We start from the raw sequence: 20,731 nt of genomic DNA, 5'->3' as shown, positions 1-20,731 counted from the left end.
ACACACACACAGCCAGGCTCTGTGCTCTCCATTTCTGGCTTGCTTCCCAGCTGAGTTGAGCTAGGGCTTGGGTTCACATTTTTTCTTCTCACTCTGCTCCCTGCAGCAACAGCTTCTCCAGGCTCTGCTAGCTGGGACTCCCGGTTAACCATGGCGGACACCCCTTTGCAAATTATTGAGCAGCCAGCTCCCTCCGAGACCTCGGAGGAGCAAGCAGCCGAGGAGCCGATTAAATCTGACCAGATTAATGGTGTGATGGTGCTCACCCTTCTGGACAAGATCATCGGGGCGGTGGATCAAATCCAGCTGACCCAGACTCAGCTGGAGGAGAGGCAACAAGAGATGGATACCGCAGTGGCCAGCATCCAGGGGGAACTGACCAAGCTCACCAAAGCGCACACCACCACCAGCAACACCGTGAACAAGATGCTGGAGAAAGTCCGCAAGGTGAGCGTCAACGTGAAAACCGTCCGGCAGAACCTGGAGAAGCAAGCTGGGCAGATCAAGAAGCTGGAGGTCAACGAGTCGGAGTTGCTGAAGCGGAGGAATTTCAAAGTCATGATCTACCAGGTAAGGAGACGTCCTGCTGCTCCCCAGTGTGCATTTTCAGAGCTAATGGTTCCACCAGGATGTGTTAGAATCAGGGTTCCTTCTAACTTTTTCCATCCATGGGCAGAATAAATTTTGTTACGCGCACCGAGACATGTGCAGAAGTGCACCACTGATAGAAACACACGCTGCCCCCTGTGGGTGGCTGTGGGCACTCTGCTAATCAGGTGGGTGGCATCTGACTCTCTCCTGGGTGGCCACCAGGGTGCTCAGGTTACATGCAAGACTGGATAGAATGAGGGTGCCTTGCTTTGCAGAGCTCCGCTAAACTCACCAGCCCTCCCGTGCTGAAGTATGCCATAAACGGGGCATTTAACAGCGCTGGTTTCTTCATTAGACAAAGCTTAACACGATAATTTGTTTCACTTAAGGGGAAAAATGCGTGCAGGAAATTTCATAAAGAAGGTGTGGCCGGCCTCAGGCGCCTTATTGCAAAAGCCCAGCAGAATGGGGTTACTTAGCAGAGACGGCTCTTTAACTGCAAGAGGCACGAAAGTGTACTAGGAACTGGAGAGGGGTGTTTTAAATTGGCCATTTCATTTATGGAGCGGGATGAGGTCCTTCACGCGGCAAATAACAGTGGTGCTAGTTCTGGTTTATAACCTGCATCCCGCAGCAATAAGCTGGAACAGTCACTCCAGAGTCGTGTTTAACCTCACTCTTGCAGGAGACATTAAACAGAAAATACACCGTGGTCCGTTGAGTTCCTCAGATCCCCCTTTTCCAAAGCCCTGGAGCTACCTTGGCCACATTGCTTGTAAAATTAAATACAAGCCAGCGTATGTGACAGAGCCCTGCAGCGCCTGGCATTCCGACCGCTCAGTTTCAGGAACAGGCGACTGAGGGCGAGGGGGTCCGGACTTGCCTTTCATCTTTTAATATTGCCCAGGCAAACAAAACAAATGGAGCCACCACCTCCCCTGCATGCCAGGGTTCGGCTTCATTTTACAGAGCAACCCCCGGCCCCATCGGGGAGAGAAAGCAAATGGGACAGCTAACGAGATACAGATACTCTGAGAGGTAGCTATGTTAGTCAGTAGCGGCACAAATAACAAGCAGTCCTGTAGCTCCTCAAAGACTAACAAATGGATTAGGCTGTGAGTTTTCCTGGTCAGACTAATCTGAAGAAGTGGGTCTTGCCTGCGAAAGCTCATGACCCTAACAAATGTGTTGGTCTTTAATGTGCTCCAGGGCTGCTTGTCATTTGAGAGAAGGATAGTCAGAAGCATCTGGGTTAATAATAGACTGTGCGAGGGTTAAAGAGAGAAGCATCCAGTGAAGCTCACAGGGGGAGGGGGAAGAATTCCCCCACTTACACCCACGCAAAATCCACAGCACTTCATACTAGCGTAGTTTGAAAGGAGGTCTAGAGAGGCGGGGCTGAGGAATCTAGCAAGGAGGAGGACCGATATAATGCTCTGATTCACAGCTGAAGTATGTAGAGTTATATCACGGAGGCTGAAACGGTCGCGGATATTAGGCTCACGTCAGCCACTAAACAGATTTATAAATACATCTTGCGGAAGCTCTGAGTCCTGGGCCTGCAGAGTGGGCTAGAGCCAGCTGTGAAAAATGGAGACCCCCAAACAAACCATGGGAAGGGAGGGGAGCAAAATGGGAGGCTCGGGCATAAGATCTCTGGCAGGCCTTTCACAGTGGTAGAGAAATGACCAGCTCCTGATTCCTGGTGGATGGGTGCTGCGACAGCCTGCTCTTGACGGTGTCCTGTCGTGCTCCTTGCCAATCCTTCGTGCAAAACAAACCAAAGCAATGGATTGCCCCTTTCCTCTGGGACAAAACTTGCACACAGCACCCCCTCCTGTTTGCACCCCATCAGTTTCAGTGGGTGCAGGCTCAGATTGCCATCAGCTGAAAAGGGCAACACAGAAGTGAGACTCCCTGCCGCTCAGGGTTGTTCTGTAGACAACGACGGGAACATTTGGAAATCCAGACTGAATTATCCAGGGAGGATTTCAGAAGACGACCCTGGTGTGTGAAAGCCGGAGGGAGTTTGTTCTTCCACATAGAATTCTTCTTTTGGTGGGAGGATGGGTGGTCTAGCGAGTCAGACTGATGCTCATGGGTGTGTTGGAAGTATTCTTTTAGACGCAGATGATGAAAGGAGGAGTCACTCAAGGTCTGCTTTATAAAATCATAGAATGCCAGAACTGGAAGGGACCTCAAGAGGTCATCAAGTCCAGTCCCCTGCCCTCATGGCAGCACCAAGCACCATCTGTATATCATCCCTGTTAGATATTTATCCAATCTGTTCTTAAATATTTCCAGTGATGGAAATTCTACAACCTCCCGGGCAATTTATTCCTGTACTTAACCACCCTGACAGTACATTTTTTCTAATGTCCAACCTAGACCACCCTTGCTGTGATTTAAGCTTCTTGTCCTATCACCAGACGCCGGGGACAATTTTTCCTCCCTCGTCCTTGTAACACCCTTTTAGGTACAGGTTGAACCTCTCTTGTCTGGAACCTTGGGACCTGACTGGTGCCTAGGGTTACCATATATGACCTTTCAAAAAAGAGGACACCCCTGAGAGGGAACATGTCTGTATCAGTATCTACCTATTCACATTGTATTAATGTACTAGGTATACTGTAACACAGTAATACATGGTGAGTTGGTAGATACTGATACAGATACGCTTCCTCTCAGGGTTATCCGCTTTTTCAGATGGTAACCCCGCTGGTGCCAGCCAAGAGAATTGTTCGGATGACAGAAGGTCACTATTGTCTAGCACATTACCACCACTTCAACAGCTTATTGGGCTCTTAGAAGACATTTAAGAAATTGGAGCTAATACCAGCACAAAGCTTGGAGAGCCAGGACTGGTGGCTGGAAACAAACTTTATGGGACCACGGGAAACTTGGCCACACCCATGATAAGCGGCTGTCCATCTCACTAAAATCATGCTGGATTACGGAGTTTGCTGGATGAGAGAGTTCTGAATTAGAGAGGCTCAACCTGTACCTGAAATCTGCTAACGTGGCCCCCGATTCTTCTAATCTTCTCCCATAGGTCATATTTTTCTAGACTTCTACTCATTTGAGTTTCTCTTCTCTGGCCCCCCCTCCAATTTCTCCGTGTCTTTCCTAGCATACGGTGCCCGGATCTGGACACCGTCCTCCAGCTGAGGCCTAATCAGCGCAGAATGTGACATACAGGCTGGGATGGAAAATGCATTACCTTTCACCACACAGCAGAGTTTTCACAACTCTGTCCCGTGCCCAGGGGAAGCCCCAGGAGGAGGCAAGCTGAAGGAGGCCATGGGGCAAGGGTGTGGCTTTGTGCCTTAACACCACGGAGAAGCCCTGCATAGCATCCTGGTCTGGAGCATGGACTGGCCTGCAGACTTCATGGGAGGGAGTTCCTGACTTGCAGTGCCTGAGAGCTAAGCTAGGACGGGCAGCAACAAGCATTATGTAATAGCTGAGTCAACGCTTACGCTATACAATCACCATTATAACAGCAACTGACAGACCACAGGGAATCCCCTGGAAGAACTGGGTGTATTTTTCCAGTCCATTTTCCCCGGCTTACAATGGGAAAATAGTTTTTCTGTCAAAAGAGAAATTTCCACACTGGTGTCAGCCCTCACTGTCTTTCTGGGTGTTTCTGCGGGTCTGCAGTGAGCACTTCGCAAGGCAAAGGGGATGATTTTGTCACACTCATGGGTTATGAAGGATTATCTTTATTCTGTGCCCTCTGCTAGTCATGTACAGTTTACCTTGGCATTGGGTTTGTCTAGTTTGGAAAAGAGAAGACTTAGAGGGGACGTGATAGTGGTTTCCAAGCACCCAAAAGGGTGTAAGACGGAGGAGGGAGAAAAACTGTTCTCCTTAACTTCTGAGGATAGGACCAGAAGCAACGGGCTTAAATAGCAGCCAGGGAGGTTTAGACTGGACACTGGGGAAAAAAATTCCTGTCAGGCAGGTGAAACACTGGAATAAATTGCCTGAGGAGGTCGTGGAATCTCCATCATTGGAAATGTTTAAGAGCAGGTTAGATAAGTATCTGTCAGGGACAATAAGAAGTCCCGGGCCACCTTATAGACTAATAGATATATTGGAGCATAAGCTTTTGTGGGCAAAGACCCACTTTCCAATGAAGTGGGTCTTTGCCCATGAAAGCGTCTGCTCCAATATATCTGTTGGTCTATAAGGTGCCCCGAGACTTCTTGTTGTTTTTGAAGATACAGACTAACACGGCTCCCTCTCTGATATCTGTCAGGGATGATCTAGATGGTGCCTGGTTCTGCCGTGAGGGCAGGGGACGGAACTCAATGACCTCTTGAGGTCCCTTCCAGTTCTAGTGTTCTGTGATTCCACTGGGCAGGGACTGGGCTGCGAGGTTCTGAAGTTGTGGTTCATTGGCAGAGGAATGTTTCCTGGTTGTGTCATTGGGAAGATTGCCCCAGGATTGTGGGAAGAGATTATGGCCTAGTTTTGGCCAAACTGGTTTTGGTTTTTGGAGGTTGCATTGCTGCGTCCGCCACAGGACGGCCTGTTCTTGACGTTCCAGTCTAACACGGCTCTGAGATGCAGCAGAGGGTTACTCTGGATCGGGGCTCCCTCTAATTTTTTTCATCTGGGCCACAATAAATTTTGTTATGTGCAGATGTTGCACCAGCAATAGAAACACATGCTGCTAGCTGTGGGCACTCTGCTAATCACCTGGGCGGCTGCACAAGCAATCAGCTTACAGGGAACGTGCTCTGGGTGCTGCCTTGAAATGTTTCATTCACTTTGTGTTCATGAACAATTCCATTATCAGCCTTTTAACAGCAGCTGCTCTTTAAGAAACCGGGGTGTGTTTTCCTGCTCCCTTGTGATCTCAGTAGCCAGGGAGGATTAAGAGTGCACCAATTTCTGAGTTTGTTTTATTATGGGCGTGCAGATTTGCTTAATAAAGCTGCAGGGTGAGCTGAGCTGAGGAATGGCTTCTTTCCCAGGGAGATTACGAAACAGGCAAGGGCAGGTGGCTTTAGTTGGGAAGGATGCTGTGCCTTGGAGAAGCAAAAGGATGAAGAAAAGTCAGTTTGAATAGGTGAAGGGTGCCTGGTTGGATCTTCTTGTGCTGCAAACTACCATGCCGGTTCAAACCACATGTTAATGTGTCGAATTTGAATATAAAAGAGTTCAGCAGCCTCTCTTTCCAAACTGTTGCGAAAATTCCTCTTCAGTAAAATGCAGACTTTCAGGTCATTAACAGCATGGCCCATTCCATTAAAGTGCTGGCTGACAGGTTTGTGAATCAGGCATGTTTTTATGTCTGTTTTATGCCCATTAACTCTTTGTCTAAGAGAGTTTGAAGTCTGTCCAATATACAAAGCATCTGGGCATTGTTGGCACATGATGGCATATATGATGTTGGTAGAAGAGCATGAGAATGTGCCCGTGATTCTGTGAATAACCTGGTTAGGTCCAGTGATGGTATCTCCAGAATAGATATGTGGACAAAGCTGGCAGCGGGCTTTGTTGCAAGGAAAAGTCCCAGGACTGGTGTTCTTGCGGTCTAGACTGTGGCTGTGGGTGAGAATCGTCCTAAGGTTGGGAGGTTGTCTGTAGGAGAGAACAGGCCTGTCACCCAGGGCCTTCTGGAGTGTGGCATCCTGATTAAGGATAGGTTGTAGGTCTTTAATAATGCGTTTTGTTAATCTTTAAAGTGCTACTGGCCTGCTTTTTTATTTTGATACTATACAGACTAGCACAGCTATCTCTCTGTTACTACCTCCTGAGAGGTTGCGGAAGGAGTGACACCGGGGTGCTGGCAAGATCCCTGGGGCTATTTGTGGCAAGAGGTCAGCCTAAAAGCCCGTGCCCTATCACGGTACTTTACTGATTGCTGGAGCACAGAGAAAACCCACGTGAGTCCCTGTGTGTCTTGGCAGCTGAATTTGTTCCAGAGAGTTGAGAATAAAGCGCATCTGTCCAGTCCGCCTCAGTGTGAGGGAGAGAACATGCAGTACTGTACAGCAACCACGCCCCAGGAGGCCTGCAGAGGACAAGGGGTCTCCAAACATCCATGTGCACATGTACAAACACCCTCCCCCCACGGCCCAATCCACCGCCCAGTGCAGGCAGGGTCTCTGCAGGGAGGTTTTTTTTCCTCCTTCCAGCCGGTCACACTTTATTAGGCTGCTGCGCCGGCCTGCGCAAGCTCTGCACGTTGAGGATGCTCGGCTTGTTGGTGAAGGGGTGCCACTGGCCCTGGATGCTGGGGTTGTGGGTGTGGAAGGGCTTGCGGATGATCTTCAGCCTCGACTGGTTGACCATCTTCTGGACGAGCTGTGTTATCTCATCCAAGGTTTCGTCGGCGATGAACTTGGGTGGGAGTTGTGCCAGACTCCAGGAGCCATGTTAAAAAAAAAAGAAAGGCAAAGCCGAGTGTCAGACGAAGCAGCCCTGGAGACGAAGGGCTAGAGCAGCGGTTCCCAACTGTTTCAGGAATGCAGCACTCTTCCACGAGACAAACAATTCCCCGGCACACCCACTTTTTTCCAGCTGAATCGATTGCTCATAAACATCGCGTTTATTCCCCTGACTATGTTGACAGTCTTACTGGAGCGGCTTGTAACACAGCAGTGCCCACAACAAGCTGACCAAGGATCCTGCGCATTCATGTTTCAAATCCACTGCCGTGCACAGGTCTTAGGCAGCGAGCACAGGCACGTTTGCAAAATCTTCTCGGTGCCGGGCGAGAGATGTTGAGTAAACGAGTAACCACGAAAAGCAGCTCCCCTCCCCTCTCCTCCCCTCACTGCCAGCCAGTTGGAGCCAGGACATGGCATTTAAACTGCATTCCAACTCCAAAAGGATCCCATCCTCCCTCCCGCTTGCCACAGCAGAGAGTGGGGGAGGGCTCATTCAGGATGGGAAGCAGCATTTCAGCTGCCCCCCGGCGCAAAGGGGGCCCTGTGCGTCCAGCGTTTCCCCACATGCTGGCTCTGCAAAGGAGCACTGCGAGGGGGAAACTGACCAACCCTGTGTCAGTTGGGACTCAGGCAGCCTTGGTGCTCGAGGCGCAGCTGCTGCAGGATCATCAGCGAGGGGGAACTGATGAAATTTCACAGCAAACTCAGACCATTCTCACAGCACACCAGCTGAAAACCACTGGCCCAGAAGATGTGATTCTTTGCCAAAACATGTTGTGGCTCCAATGGCTGTGTCACGAAGGGGAACACTAATGCCCAAGGAGCTGGATTTCAGAGGGCTGTGTGCCCCGATTTGTTTTCGTATGCCATCTGGAAGGGCAGCTCAGGGCTGTTTGCTGATAACGGTGTGACAGATTTGTTCCCAGTCCCCTCCTCCAAAACAATCCGGGGCTGGAGTCATTGGGGGCCCATCCCTCCAACAGCAGGGACCTAACCCCGTTATAAAAGCTGCTCTCTGCATTACTCCCGGGACAGGAGGGCGTGTCGCATTAGGGCTCTGAAGAGAGGCAGTTCCACGAACAACAAGAAGACCTGTGGCACCTTATAGACTAACCGATATTTTGGAGCATAAGCTTGTGTGGGCAAAGACCCTTTTCGTCAGATGCGTGAGTGGTAAAGCTACAAACTATCAGTTACTCGATAAGGTGCCCCAGGACTTGTTGTTCAATAGTAACAGAGAGACAGCCGTGCTAGTCTATATACTATCAAAACAAACAAAGCAGTCCAATAGCCCTTTAAGGACTAACAAAATAATTTATTAGGTGATGAGCTCTCATGGGACAGACCCACTTCTTCAGACCATAGCCAGACCAGAACAGACTCAATATTTAAGGCACAGAGAACCAAAAATAGTAATCAATGTTGACAAATCAGAAAAAATATTATCAAGGTGAGCAAATCAGACAGCAGAGAGGCAGAAGGAAGGGTGGGGAGTCAAGAATTAGATAAAGCAAAGTATGTAAAAGAGCCCCTATAATGAGCTAGAAAATTGCCATCCCAGTTCAAACCACGGGTTAAAGGACTTCTTGTTGCTTTTTGAAGTTAGAGTAACTCGGCTACCTCTCTGATAGTTCCACTAATGCAGCTTGTTCCTCCAAACATGTTACCAGCAAACTCTCCCTTCAAGGCCCTGTTTTGTGTGCGGTCAGATTTTGAAAACTGTCACCTCCCCGCCCCCGCCAATGTGTGTGAGCTGCTGCTGAGCTCTGATCAAACTCAGACCATGTACTGCCGGGTGGGAGGCGGGAGAAAGCACCCAGCACAGGTAGGTGCAGACCCAGGGCTCACCCTGCCCAAACTGATGCTTTCAGTGGAATCTGGCCACCCGGGCATTGATGGGGACTATGTTTCAAACCTATGAGCTGCCCCGGGGAGGCATCCTGCTTGTTTCTTTCGGTGCAGGGACTTGTCTTTTCTACTGGGGAGCGTAGCGGTTCGAGAGCCCTTGCAGAGTGTAGTCTGCCTCGCCGAGGAATCAGAGCAGCCACTCCAAACCCACCAAGAGGCCGAGCAGCTCCGAAAAAGGCCTGCTGGTAACTGGGGCCTGGCTGGAAAACGGATCCCTTGCCCACCGTGTGTAGCGTAGGTGGGGCCGGGCAAGGCATATAAATAGCACAGCTTGGCAGTGTGCCTGCAGTGGGCCTTATAGGGCTCCGGGCAGCCAAACGCCTGCAGCCGGGAGGGGGGGACTGTCTGCACAGCCACGTGTGGCTATGGTGGGTCAGGAAGCTGGAGCCAGGCGCGGTCATTAGTGGGGTTCGTTATGGCGAAAGACAAAGGGGGGAGAATGCAATGGTCCAACTGGGGTGAGAAACAGAGCGCAGAGCAGAAGCCAAACCCCAAAGAAAGACCACTCAGCGCAGCCAGGTGCTGGAGGAGGACCCCCCATTCTGGCCAGCTGGTGCTCAGCTTGCAGGGAACACCGAGAAACCATTCCCATGCAGCTCGCCAACAGCCCCATGGTTCTGCATCCTGCCTCAGAGGTTGCTGGTTTTCCCCCCCGATTCCCAGGCTAATTATTTTCCGGGGGCCTGGTCTGCGTGCCAGGAAACTGATTTCCAGGCTTGTTCAAGAGTCCTGGGTTAGCCACGGCTCCTCTGTGCAGCAACTTCCCATGCTGAAAGGGTGCGGGACATTGAGAGGGTTAACAGCACAACAGGTTAATGCAGCTTCCCAGAGCGAGATGACTTTCCCGCGGGAGAGAGAGAATTCCACCTCCCGCAAAGTCAAGCACCAGGTGTAACTGCAGCCCTGCGGCGTCTGGGCAGATCCCCCACCTCCGAGAGGGTCGCCAAGACCAGCCCAGTCCCAGGTTGGGATTCAGTTTTGAAGTTCACCTGAGGATGGGATGTGGCCGGGGAGATCCTGGTCTGTCTGTGTCCGGGAGCCTTGGAACAGGCTGAATTATGACTTAAGCTCTGTGTACAAATCAGATTCAGGCCTGGTCTGCACTTCACCTCTCAGTCAACACAGCTCCAGAGCCCAGGGCTGTGAGGGGTCCATGCCCCAAGCCCCTGGGTGGTGCTGTAGCCAGGTGGATGGAAGAAAGATGCTGTTGACTTAACTGCTGCGGCTTGGGGACATCCGGTTCCTACAGGGAGGGAACGAAACCTCTCCACTGTGTCTACAGTGAGGGTTGCGCCAGCAGAGCTGCAGTGCGAGGGTGACCCTCCGTCCTGTTTTTACGGGGACGGTCCCTTATTTAAGCTGGCTCACAGGTGTCCCGACCTTTTTAAGAAAATGGGCAAATTGTCCGGTATTTTGCAGGGCTCTTGTTCCCCAGTGTCTCAAGGTGGGAGCTCCCCTGCGGGGCAGCTGCCCCTTCCCTAGCACCTCCGGCAAGCTGTGCCCCAGGACGGCTGCTTCATCCTCCTGGTTCTTGTTCCCCAGCATCCCAGACCACGGGGAGGCAGCCCCTGCTGCAGGGACTCCTGCCATAGGGCAGCTGCTGCATTCCCTGGCCCTGCTGCTAGGAGGCTGCAAAGACCCTATTCTCAGCACCCCCCCTGCCAGGAAATGGCAGAGCCCCATCCTCCAGTCCCCATCACTGGGAGGCTGCAGGGCCCCCACCCCTGGTGTCTCACCATGGGGCAGCAGCCCCCACAACTGAGGAGGCCTGACATGGGACAAAAGCCCCTATCCCCAGAGGCCGGCGTCCCATATTTACCATAGGTTATAGTGGGTACCCTGTGCAGTGCTGCGGCTTTGCCTGTGTCATTTGCATGCTGTGGACACAGCCTGAGGTCCTCTGTTGTCATTGCACCTGTGGACTGCTCCGAAAGGATGCAGCTCCCTGTTCAGATACATCTCAAGCAGCTCCCTGTGGGCTAGGGTTCCATTAACACTCATGCCCCCAGGAATGCCTGGCTCTTTCTGGCCAGGAAAAACAAGTTGCAAAGAAACCCTTTCTATCCAGAGGCATTTCCAGTCGCGCGTCCGTGGGCGACTGGCCTCCTGCGGACCAGTGTAACTGAAACCCGCCTCGATGTTGATAAACACCAGGCAAGGCTGAGTGGTTTGGGTAAAATGAGAGCCGGCCTAACGTAAGCTCAGTGTCCAGCTCCGAACTGATGCTTGGGTGGAGAGCCCAGAACAGTGTATCTAACATTTTGCTTTCATTTCCCCACCCCTTGGTGCTTCCCAGCATTTGGAAAGGAGCAGAGCCAACCCATGGAAATATCCTGGGCCTTCCTTGCAGCGATGCAGATAAATGAAAGAGTCAAAGTCCGTGAGAAAAAGCAATTCTGATTTCCCACTCTGAGTTCCAGACTAGTGCGGTTCAGGCAGATTGGAGAAGTCTCCCAACTTCCATCAACCTCCCCGCTTTCCCATTACTGATACGTGTGTTCCAGCTGCACAAGCACGTTGTACCTATTGTGCACGTGTTGTTCGGTATCTATCTTTGTAGGCTGACTATAATACCCGACACCATATGCTAAGCCTCAAAGGGCTGGCTAGACAGGGGGCGCGACACAGAATCAGACTCTACATTAAAAAGTGCATTTCATTCTATAGCTGTCTGCATTCATGAGGCTACACGCTGTGCCGTGTCACGCTGTTTTCGCTTATAAATCAGAGCTCATCCTTTGCTAAAGCGACAGGCTGAACCTCTCTAATCCGGAATGCTCTCATCCGGCAACATCCGTAATCCAGCATGATTTTAGTTAGCCTTATGACCACTTAGCGTGGGTGTGGTGCAGTTTCCCGTGGTCCCATAAAGTTTGTTACAGCCAGTAGTCCTGGCTCTCAGCGTTCTGTTCTGTCATTTAGCTGTAATTTACCCCTAAATGTCTCCTAAGAGCTCAACAAGAAGTCTTGTGGCACCTTATAGACTAACCGATATTTTGGAGCATAAGCTTTTGTGGGCAAAGGCCCGCTTCACAATCTGTAAGCGTCCACAGGACTTCTTGTTGGTCTTGAAGCTACAGAATAACCAGGCCAATTAGAGAGGTTCAGCCTATAGTCCGCTCACTCTTAAATATGAGCTTGTGGTGCAGCAGGAGAGACAGTAAATGAGGGATTGCTTTGACTTAAAATTAGTCTGTAACATTTTCCACACTGCCCCGCTAGGGCCCGGAGTGTGATGTGATCAGTAAAATATGCAATGGTCTCAAGAAGTTAAATCGGGCTTTAAATTTTTTTCCCTGGCTCACAGCTGCTGTTTGGATAAGAAAACCCCAACCAGAGTGATAAGATCGCTGTTTCCTTTTTGATGTGAGTGCAGGAGAGGAGAGTAGACGTCCAGCACAGCTGCGTACAGAGGGGTGGTTTGGTGGTGGTGGTTTTTAGTACACTGGTCTGATTTTACTTTTCCTGCAACATAGCTCACATCAACATGTGGTTTGAATGGATGAAATCTTTCCCAGCAGCCCTGCCCCTGGCTGCTGTAGGCAGAAATGCAAACCGTGCCTGCGTTCTCCCCACCAGGGAGGTGTGTGGGAAGACAACCATGCAAATTAACCAGCTGCTCCAGGGATTCCGCTGGGACCCTGGATGACTTATAGCAGCTTGGCCAGAGGACGGGGCTCACCGCTAGGCCAGCTCAGAGGACTTGCATGTGACCGTGCAATTCAGTCGGGAGTCCCATCCGCTGGCTAAGCCGCTCAGAGCCACCATGATGACATGGTCTGGGCATTGAGTCATCTCCAAGCTCCTGCATGCCATCCTTTTCAGGGCACCAGCAATGCTCTGCGAAGGCCAGCTAGCCTCCCATCCGCTCCCATGCTGGTGGGCCCTGTTGAATTTCAGGGGGTTTGCACAGTAAGTTCGGCTGAGTCCTGTTCACCAGTTGCCCTGAGGAGCCATTTCCGGTGCGTCCATGGTCCTCCTCGCTCCAGGGCTTGGCAGAGGATCGTGCCCAGGGGTCAGCAACCTGTCTGAGGCGGGGTGCCGAAATTTGACCTTTTGTCTTCTATGTATGGTCCTAGGGCCGGCGATACTTTTTGAAGTCACTAATAGTCCTACTGGCACCAGCTTCAGTCATAAATAAATTAAGCTGCAGAGCTTTACCACTGAGGTCTTTAAATCTCTGCCCAGCTGGATTTTTTAAATATCTAAAAATGTCCAGGACTTTGATATAGGTTGAACTTTCTTTTCCCAGATTTGCTGGTCAGGCAACATCCATGGTCCTGCAGGACTACAGATGTTGCAGAACCAGGGAGTCGCAGACACAGAGGTTGCTTGGGGCTGGGGGCTTTGCCGGTCTGGCAGATAGCTCCATTGTCTGGGAGTGGAGCTGTTGCTGGCCCTGCGCAGGGATCTCTGGTGCTGTGATGGGGTTCAGGGGTCCCCCAAGCTCTGCATACCGTCCGCAGGCAGGAGTGACTCTCACTCAGCAGGAGAACAGCGGGTTGATTCGCTGACAGGACACAGCGTCTTACAGAGGAGTCAGTACAGCCGGCAGGGACAGCCAGTCCAATCCATGTTGAGGGGAGGAGGCCCCGAGGGGCCCCCAGAGCCGGGCCCTTGCCCCCTCCTTTGTCTCTCTCTCTCACAGCCCAGACTCACTGCTTCCCAACTCCCAGTTCCAATTCAAATCCCTCAGGCTCCCCCTCCTCCTTTGTCTGCAGCCCAGAGGTGTCACCTGGTCGCCTCGGCTACCTTCAGCAGGAGCCCCCCGCCCTGTGAGCCACACATGTATCCCCCACTACATCACAGGTGACCCAGGTGCAGAGCCCGGCAGACCTGGATGAGGAGCCCCCGTGGTCAGGGGAGCAGAGCTGCTGCCACCCCAGGCAGGAAGCTGCCACTGGCCCCAGCCGGGAAGCCCTGGAATCTAAGAGTGCAGAGCTGCCAGCAGCCCCAGGCAAGGAGCTGCTGCAGGCACCTGCATATGGGGAAGGAGAAGTGGGGCTGAGCTCCTGCTAGGTACCACAGAAAATGGGCTTGTGTGCTGCTCTTGGCCCACGTGTGGGGGTTTGCTGACCCCTGCTCGAGCAGCTACATTCATGCATCAACATGGAGAGGGTGCACCCTGCAAAATCCCAGACAAGCCTGGTTTGAGGCATCGGGGGACTCCAGCAATCCCACGGGAACAGGGGCGGATCTCGAGACCCCTCAGTCCCAACATGCCCGGAGGACCAGCCGTAGTAGCTGGGGAGCATGAAATGCAAAGTCATGGTGAAAACACCCCCGAGTGGAACTGTGCCGACGGAAGTCCAGGACTCGGAAACGAGCCCTGCTCCGTTCTGCACCTTCGGCTTTCACTGCTGTAGTACAGTCCGTAGCATGGCTGCAGAGTTGGGGGAGTGTAATGGGCAGGGAGGGACAAATTCTCCTTTCCCTCTGACACACCTGCCTTTGGCCAGAAAATCGGCGAAGTTAGAGAAGGGAAAAAGCCCTATTAGGTCACGTTTGGCCCGTCCCGTGGGAGCCAGGGCAGGCTGTACACTTAGGCTATTTTGAGTTTCACTCAGCCCCTCGGGGCTGCATTTCTGCAGCTGTGCAGCTGCAGAATTCCCAGCCACTGCAAAGGGCACCGTGCCGCCAGGCCAGCCCCCACACATGAGGGGCCCGCACCATTCCCTGCACAGCATTAGCTGAGCGTTGAGTAATTCAGCCGCAGCAGAACACAGCCCCGGAAAAAATCCAGCAAATTATTTAGTGCAAGACACCCGGTGCATGCTGTCAGTTCTTCCCCCCAAAGCCCCTTTGGCAGCACAGCTCTCTCAGGCGCAGGCTGGGCCCCGCCGTGTTGATGTTTCACTGCTCAGCTATGGTTTATAAACTGCCAGCATTAGGGCAGGTTGTTTTGCTGAAGCACTTTTGTATTGTCCGGACATGCTGAGGTGGGCAGCCACAACTACCCCTGGGCAAAGAGGGACACAGAAGACCCCGAATAAAAAGCAATGTGAGATTACCACTGAATGGCTGGTGAATCTCAAGCGACAGGCTCAAGTGGCTCATCCTTTCATCCGGGTCTCTTGGGAATCGCTTCTATGCCACACTCCTATGATCGCAGCAGCAAGCGTCTGCCCGGTGCATTGCCAGGGAGGTCCATGGACCACGTGGGTGTAACTGGGCAGGATTTAGCCCCTGTGACCAGCGTTCCCGCTATGTTTTTTCCATCCCTGGACAGAATAAATTTTGTTGTGTGCACTGTGGCACGTTCAGATGTGCACCACCGATAAACACACACTGCCCCCTGTGGGTGGCTGTGGGCACTCTGCTAATCAGCTGGGCAGCACCTGACTCTCTTCTGGGTAGCGGCCCAAGCGCTCCGCTTACAGGGAACACTGCCTGCGACTAGCCAGGCCAGGCAGCCCAGCTGGTTTGTTCTTTCCGGGCTTCTCCATCCAAGGCACAAGGCCTGATCCTGCTGCAGTGAAGGGGGTCTGGAATAAATGGAAAGGAGGTTATAGAATGAGATCACAGGCCGGACACTCTGCTGGCGCGCCCCAGGTTTGAGTCCGGCCTTTCTGCCAATGCAACTCTGCCATGGGAAGCCAGCCACAGCTGATGCAGCGTGCCCGGGAGGCCTGCGTGCACTCATGCCCAGGCCTGTCAAACCACACAGCACCCAGCCAGGGTCTTCTTCCTGCAGCAGTAAATGCCAAAAGCGGCCACGAACTCCTGAGCGCCCGTCTGGCTGCAATGAAGGATGAAGACCAGTCTAAACCTCCCTTGCCACAATTTAAGCCCATCGCTCCTTGTGCTGTTGTGCGAGGCCAAGGAGAACAATTTTTTCCCCTCTTTCTTGTAGGAATCTTTTAGGTACTTGAAAGCTGTTATGGACCCTCTCGGTCTTCTCTTTTCCAAATTAAACAAGCCCAGTTCTTTCAATCTTTCCTCCTAAGAAATATTTTCTAGACCTTTAATCAGGACCTTGGCTGCTCTCCTACATGCCAGCGGGCGTAACAGGCTTTAACTAACTAACTAACTAACCTGCTCGACCGCTCCCTCCCAGGACTTTTAGAGCGTGTAAACTGCCTGATTGGCGGTCCGTTCCTATTCTTCCCCACCCTTCCCAAATCGGATCAGCCATAAAGAACTGAGTCTTGGCAATCCATGGGCCTCAGGTGGAGTCTCAACCATCTGCATGTGGCCTGCCGGCTGCAGGTTGCCCACCGCTGTCTTAGGCTATGTCTGCACGAGGCAAAGTAAGCCAACTGCAGATATGCAATTCTGTCTATGGCAATTGCATGGCTAGAATCAACGTATCTGTGCTTGGTTTACCTGGCCCTCCTTCCGGAAGGTCAACAGGAGAATTTCTCCTGTCAACCTCCCTTACTCCTCGTGGGTTGCAAGGAGTACAGAGGTCGACTGCGACCCCGAGAGGTTGACTTTGCAAGTCCCTACCAAACCCCAGAAGATCAACCCTGAGCAGGTCAGTCTCCCAGGCTACAGCAGACATAGCCTTAGATGCTTTGAGAGTCAGATTTGGCTTTCAGGGACGCCGGTGCAAACTGGGGACAACTCCACTGAGTGAAGTGGCGTCACTCCTGCTTTGCATCAGTGAAAACGAGAGCTGAATGTGGCCCTACGGCTACGTCCAAATACACGTTACTGCAGAGGAGGGACCTTGTAAGGTCCAAACCCTGCAGCAAGTCAGCGAAGCTACACTCCTGTGCTCGTCAGTCACTGGCGACTGTCTCTGTTCTTGGTACCTCCCCTCATTAAATCATTCCGATAGCGCTGCCTCACCCGAGATCACGCTAACCCGTTCTATATTTGGGCTGTGTCCTTGTTTAGAGCAGTTAATGGGGGAGAGGGAATTCCTCCACTCGCCTTCCTTTTTGCTGGCCATTGAAATTCCTTTTCCTCATCTCAGCCTGAGAAGACCCCGAGTGTACCCTCTGACCCTGCGCCCGAGAACCTGCCCTCTGACCCTGCGCCCGAGAACCTGCCCTGGCCCCAACCAGCTGTGGACGTGAAGGGAGGCAGCAGTTTTAGGGCACCAGAAGCACCATCTCCTGAAGACTGTGCTGAGCCTCTTCTCCTGAAACTTTAAAAGCTGCTGGGTCAAGTGGGGTGCGTTTGTGCTGCTCCCTTCTTGGGGGCTGCGCTCGGCAGTACGGCTAGTGAGGCTGAGGTTTGTAATTGGCATAAATACCACAGTGGACTGAATAGCTTGTTTGCTGCATGAGGAGGATGCTGTCCTTTTGCAGCTGTGCAAGAAACTTGTGATCTGCTCTCCAGCCTGCAGGGAGGTGCCTTCTTCCATCTCAGGGACGATTTAAGACGGGGGAGGAAAGAGTCAGATGGCGAAAGCGCAGAGTGAAGAACTGGGGACACTCGGGTCTATTCTTAGCGGCTCACTGTGTGACCTCGGGCATATCACTTGCCTTATCCAGGCTTCAGTTTTTCCATCTGTAAAATGGGGGGGCTTGCCGCTGACATCCCGGGAGCTGTTGTGATGGAGTAACGGAGGTCGATGGGAGACCTCCCTTGGTGAGGACGGGGAGATAAGTCAATCGTAGATATGTCAACTCCAGCTAGAGAATTGCTGTGGCTGGAGCTGTGTATCTAGGACTGACTTTCAAGTCCGGTGTAAAACCTAGCCTTAGTGTGCTGGGATCTGGCTCCTATGCCCTCTCCAATCATTGCACCTTGCCATTCGCATCTCCTTCATTCAACAGGGCAATCAGATCAAAGAGGAGAGACCTATTGTAGTACAAAGCCATTCTTCTTTACCTTAACTGTTCTGAGGGGCTATAACATCACGCCAAGGCTTAAGACAAAGGTTCTATATAAAAAGACTTCATACGACGCTCTATGGAAATGCTACTGAGTGACATGAGGATGCTTAATGCCAAGATTTATCTACACCTGCACGGCCGGGCAATCTTCAGAGGGTGCAGGGAGGTTCAAAGCCAGGGTTTAGGTTGGTTCTTATTTTAACCAGGCTCCCTCAACCCCAGAGCAGAGACAGCGTGACTGCACCCCACCCCCCGAGACAGTTAGAACCTTAACTGTCTCCTTTAAAGACCCCGTACCAAACAGAGAGCCATCAGCAGTGGTGCTCAGAAAGAACAGCCTTCTAGGCACCTACAGCCCCTTCCATCTCAGGCATGTTACAGGCACAGAGCAGAGATGAAGTCCAGCCGCCATGGGAAAGGGAGCGGGGGGTGGCCTTTTCTCAGTGCTTGTGGACAGATCCTGGCTCGTATAAAAAGTATCCCCGGGATCGTTACTAGCCAGCCCAAACCTGCATTTGAAGGTCTTGGTAGGAGCCCTGCACTGTGAATTGCCTGGGGCTCGCTGCATGCTACCCAGGAGGCTGAGGGGTGAGTCCCCCCCACACACACCAAGTTTGGCGAGAGCTGTCCCCTGTCTGCACTTTCGTTGAGCTTGTGGTGAAAGGCACTTTTAAGCCACAGACACGAGCAGGGTTCCTGATAAATTTTCCCAGCCATGGGTGGAATAAATTTTGTTCTGCGCACCAAGGCGTGTGCAGATGTGCCCTGCCCATAGAAACACACGCTGCCGCCTTTGGGTGGCTATACACTCTGCAGCTCAGCTGGGTGGCCGCCCAAGCACACTGGACACAAGAGCTGGGTCACTAGTGCTGGCTTCTTATGCTTGGGGTCTCAGCCGACCTAGAGAGAACCACTGCAGCTAGACTCAGGGTCCTTGGTGGTAATGGAATCACCTGGTGCAAACCAGGAAAGGGTCCTGAGGGCTGGGATTTTTGCTTGGGTCAGGGTCGTGAGATGGTCCCTGGTGAATGGACACTGCTATCACCTCTGGCTGTTCAGGTTGAATTCCAGCCTCCCACGCTGCACTAGACAGAGCCACCGTCCACATGGGTAGGGTTACAGGTCAAGGACGGCTTCCAGGTAGCCAGCAGCCAGGAAGGTGGTTGATTACTCTGTCCCTGGCACTTTGTCCACAGGCACAGAATTTCTGATACGCTAAGGCAGTGTTTCCCAACCTGTTCTATAAAGTACCCCTTTTTCAAAAAAAAATCTAAGTACCCCAGACTTTTCTCAGGTACCCCTACGGGGACGTGTACCACTGGTTGAGAAACACAGTCCTAAGGTCATCTGAGGGCTTGAAACAAGTGCCAGTCAGCCTACCCAGATGACTGTACCCTTGGCAGGAGTCAGATTTGGTTTGCAGCCCACCAAGTTACACCTCGCTTAAAAACAACTTACTTGCAAAAACGGGCAAACAGATCACCGAAGACGACTCCTGAAAACCTGCTGACTTTCGGACATCTTATTACCAGATCAATGGATTGGAAGAGAAATACTGTACTTACGTTTGAGTGTAAAGGCGCGTGAAGCGGTAGAAGCAAGTCAGTGTCGCAATGAACTTTTAGATGGTACTGACTTTACTAGTGTTTTTATGGAGCCTGTTGTAAAACTAGGCAAATATCTAGATGAGTTGAGGTACCCCCTGGAAGGCCTCAGTGAACCCCAAAAGGTGCATGACCCCCTGGCTGAGAAATACTATGCTAAACAACAGTGCTAATGTCTTTGTCTCTTTATGGCTACGTCTACACGTGAAGCCTACATCGAAGTAGCCTGTTTTGATGTGGTGACATCGAAATAGGCTATTTCGATGAATAACGTCTACACGTCCTCCAGGGCTGGCAACGTCGATGTTCAACATCAACGTTGCGCAGCACCACATCGAAATAGGCGCTGCTAGGGAACGTCTACACGCCAAAGTAGCACACATCGAAATAAGGGTGCCAGGCACAGCTGCAGACAGGGTCACAGGGCGGACTCAACAGCAAGCTGTTCCCTTAAAGGGCCCCTCCCAGACACACTTCCACTAAACAGCACAAGATCCACAGAGCCGACAACTGGTTGCAGACCCTGTGCATGCAGCATGGATCCCCAGCTGCAGCAGCAGCAGCCAGAAGCCCTGGGCTAAGGGCTGCTGCCCACGGTGACCATAGAGCCCCACAGGGGCTGGAGAGAGAGCGTCTCTCAACCCCTCAGCTGATGGCCGCCATGGCGGACCCCGCTATTTCGAAGTTGCGGGACGTACAACGACTACACGGTCCCTACTTCGACGTTGAATGTCGAAGTAGGGCGCTATTCCCATCCCCTCATGGGGTAGCGGCTTCGATATCTCACCGCCTAATGTCGATGTTAACATCGAAATAGCGCCCAACACGTGTAGCCGTGACGGGCACTATTTCGAAGTTAGTGCCGCTACTTCGAAGTAGCGTGCACGTGTAGACACGGCTTATGTCACTGTTGCTGGCACAAGGAACCCTGGGGGATGCCGGAACCCAAGCACAGACCAGGCCAGGAATCTGAAACTGGTGCAGACTCAGTTAACTTGTTAGGAGGCAGCTGCCGAGTTCCCTGCAAAGGGCGCCAAAGATCATCACCATGCTGCTCAAGGAATGGCCAACCCCAGGGCAAAGGGGGTTAAAAAATTCTGGCAAATCAAAATGGCAGCACTCCAGGTGTTTGCATGGGTTACAGGTCTGGGACATTGCTGAATTGAAGCCAGACAGTTCAGCGTTGGGACACTTGCCTCTTGCAAGGTGGCCTTGTGTCCTTTGGGACAGAGAAGAGAGCTGGAAATGGGTGTGGGGGGAAAACCAGGTTCAATATTGCCTCTAATCTTTTCCGTCCACATGCAGAATTTTTTCATGCATGTGTGGAACAATTTTATATACCCTGAGACATGTGAGGATGTGCACCACCAACAGAAAACCAAAACCCGGCTGTGGGCGCTCTGCTAATCAGCTGGGCAGCATTGGAATCTCC

General features: G+C 52.0%; 1 protein-coding gene across 1 annotated transcript in view; it reads left to right on the top strand.

The window, feature by feature from the left end:
• CAVIN1 (caveolae associated protein 1) overlaps window positions 1-20,731 on the top strand; it is a 39,359-nt gene continuing 18,628 nt past the window's right edge. Inside the window, exon 1 of the mRNA XM_074978871.1 lies at window positions 1-570. Coding sequence (XP_074834972.1) covers window positions 151-570 — 420 coding nt within the window. The 5' untranslated portion in view covers window positions 1-150. The remainder of the gene's footprint in view (window positions 571-20,731) is intronic.

The sequence above is a fragment of the Carettochelys insculpta genome, chromosome 28 (genome assembly GCF_033958435.1).
Source record: "Carettochelys insculpta isolate YL-2023 chromosome 28, ASM3395843v1, whole genome shotgun sequence".
Classification (NCBI taxonomy): domain Eukaryota; kingdom Metazoa; phylum Chordata; order Testudines; family Carettochelyidae; genus Carettochelys; species Carettochelys insculpta.
This window is presented reverse-complemented; position numbering and strand designations above follow the sequence as displayed.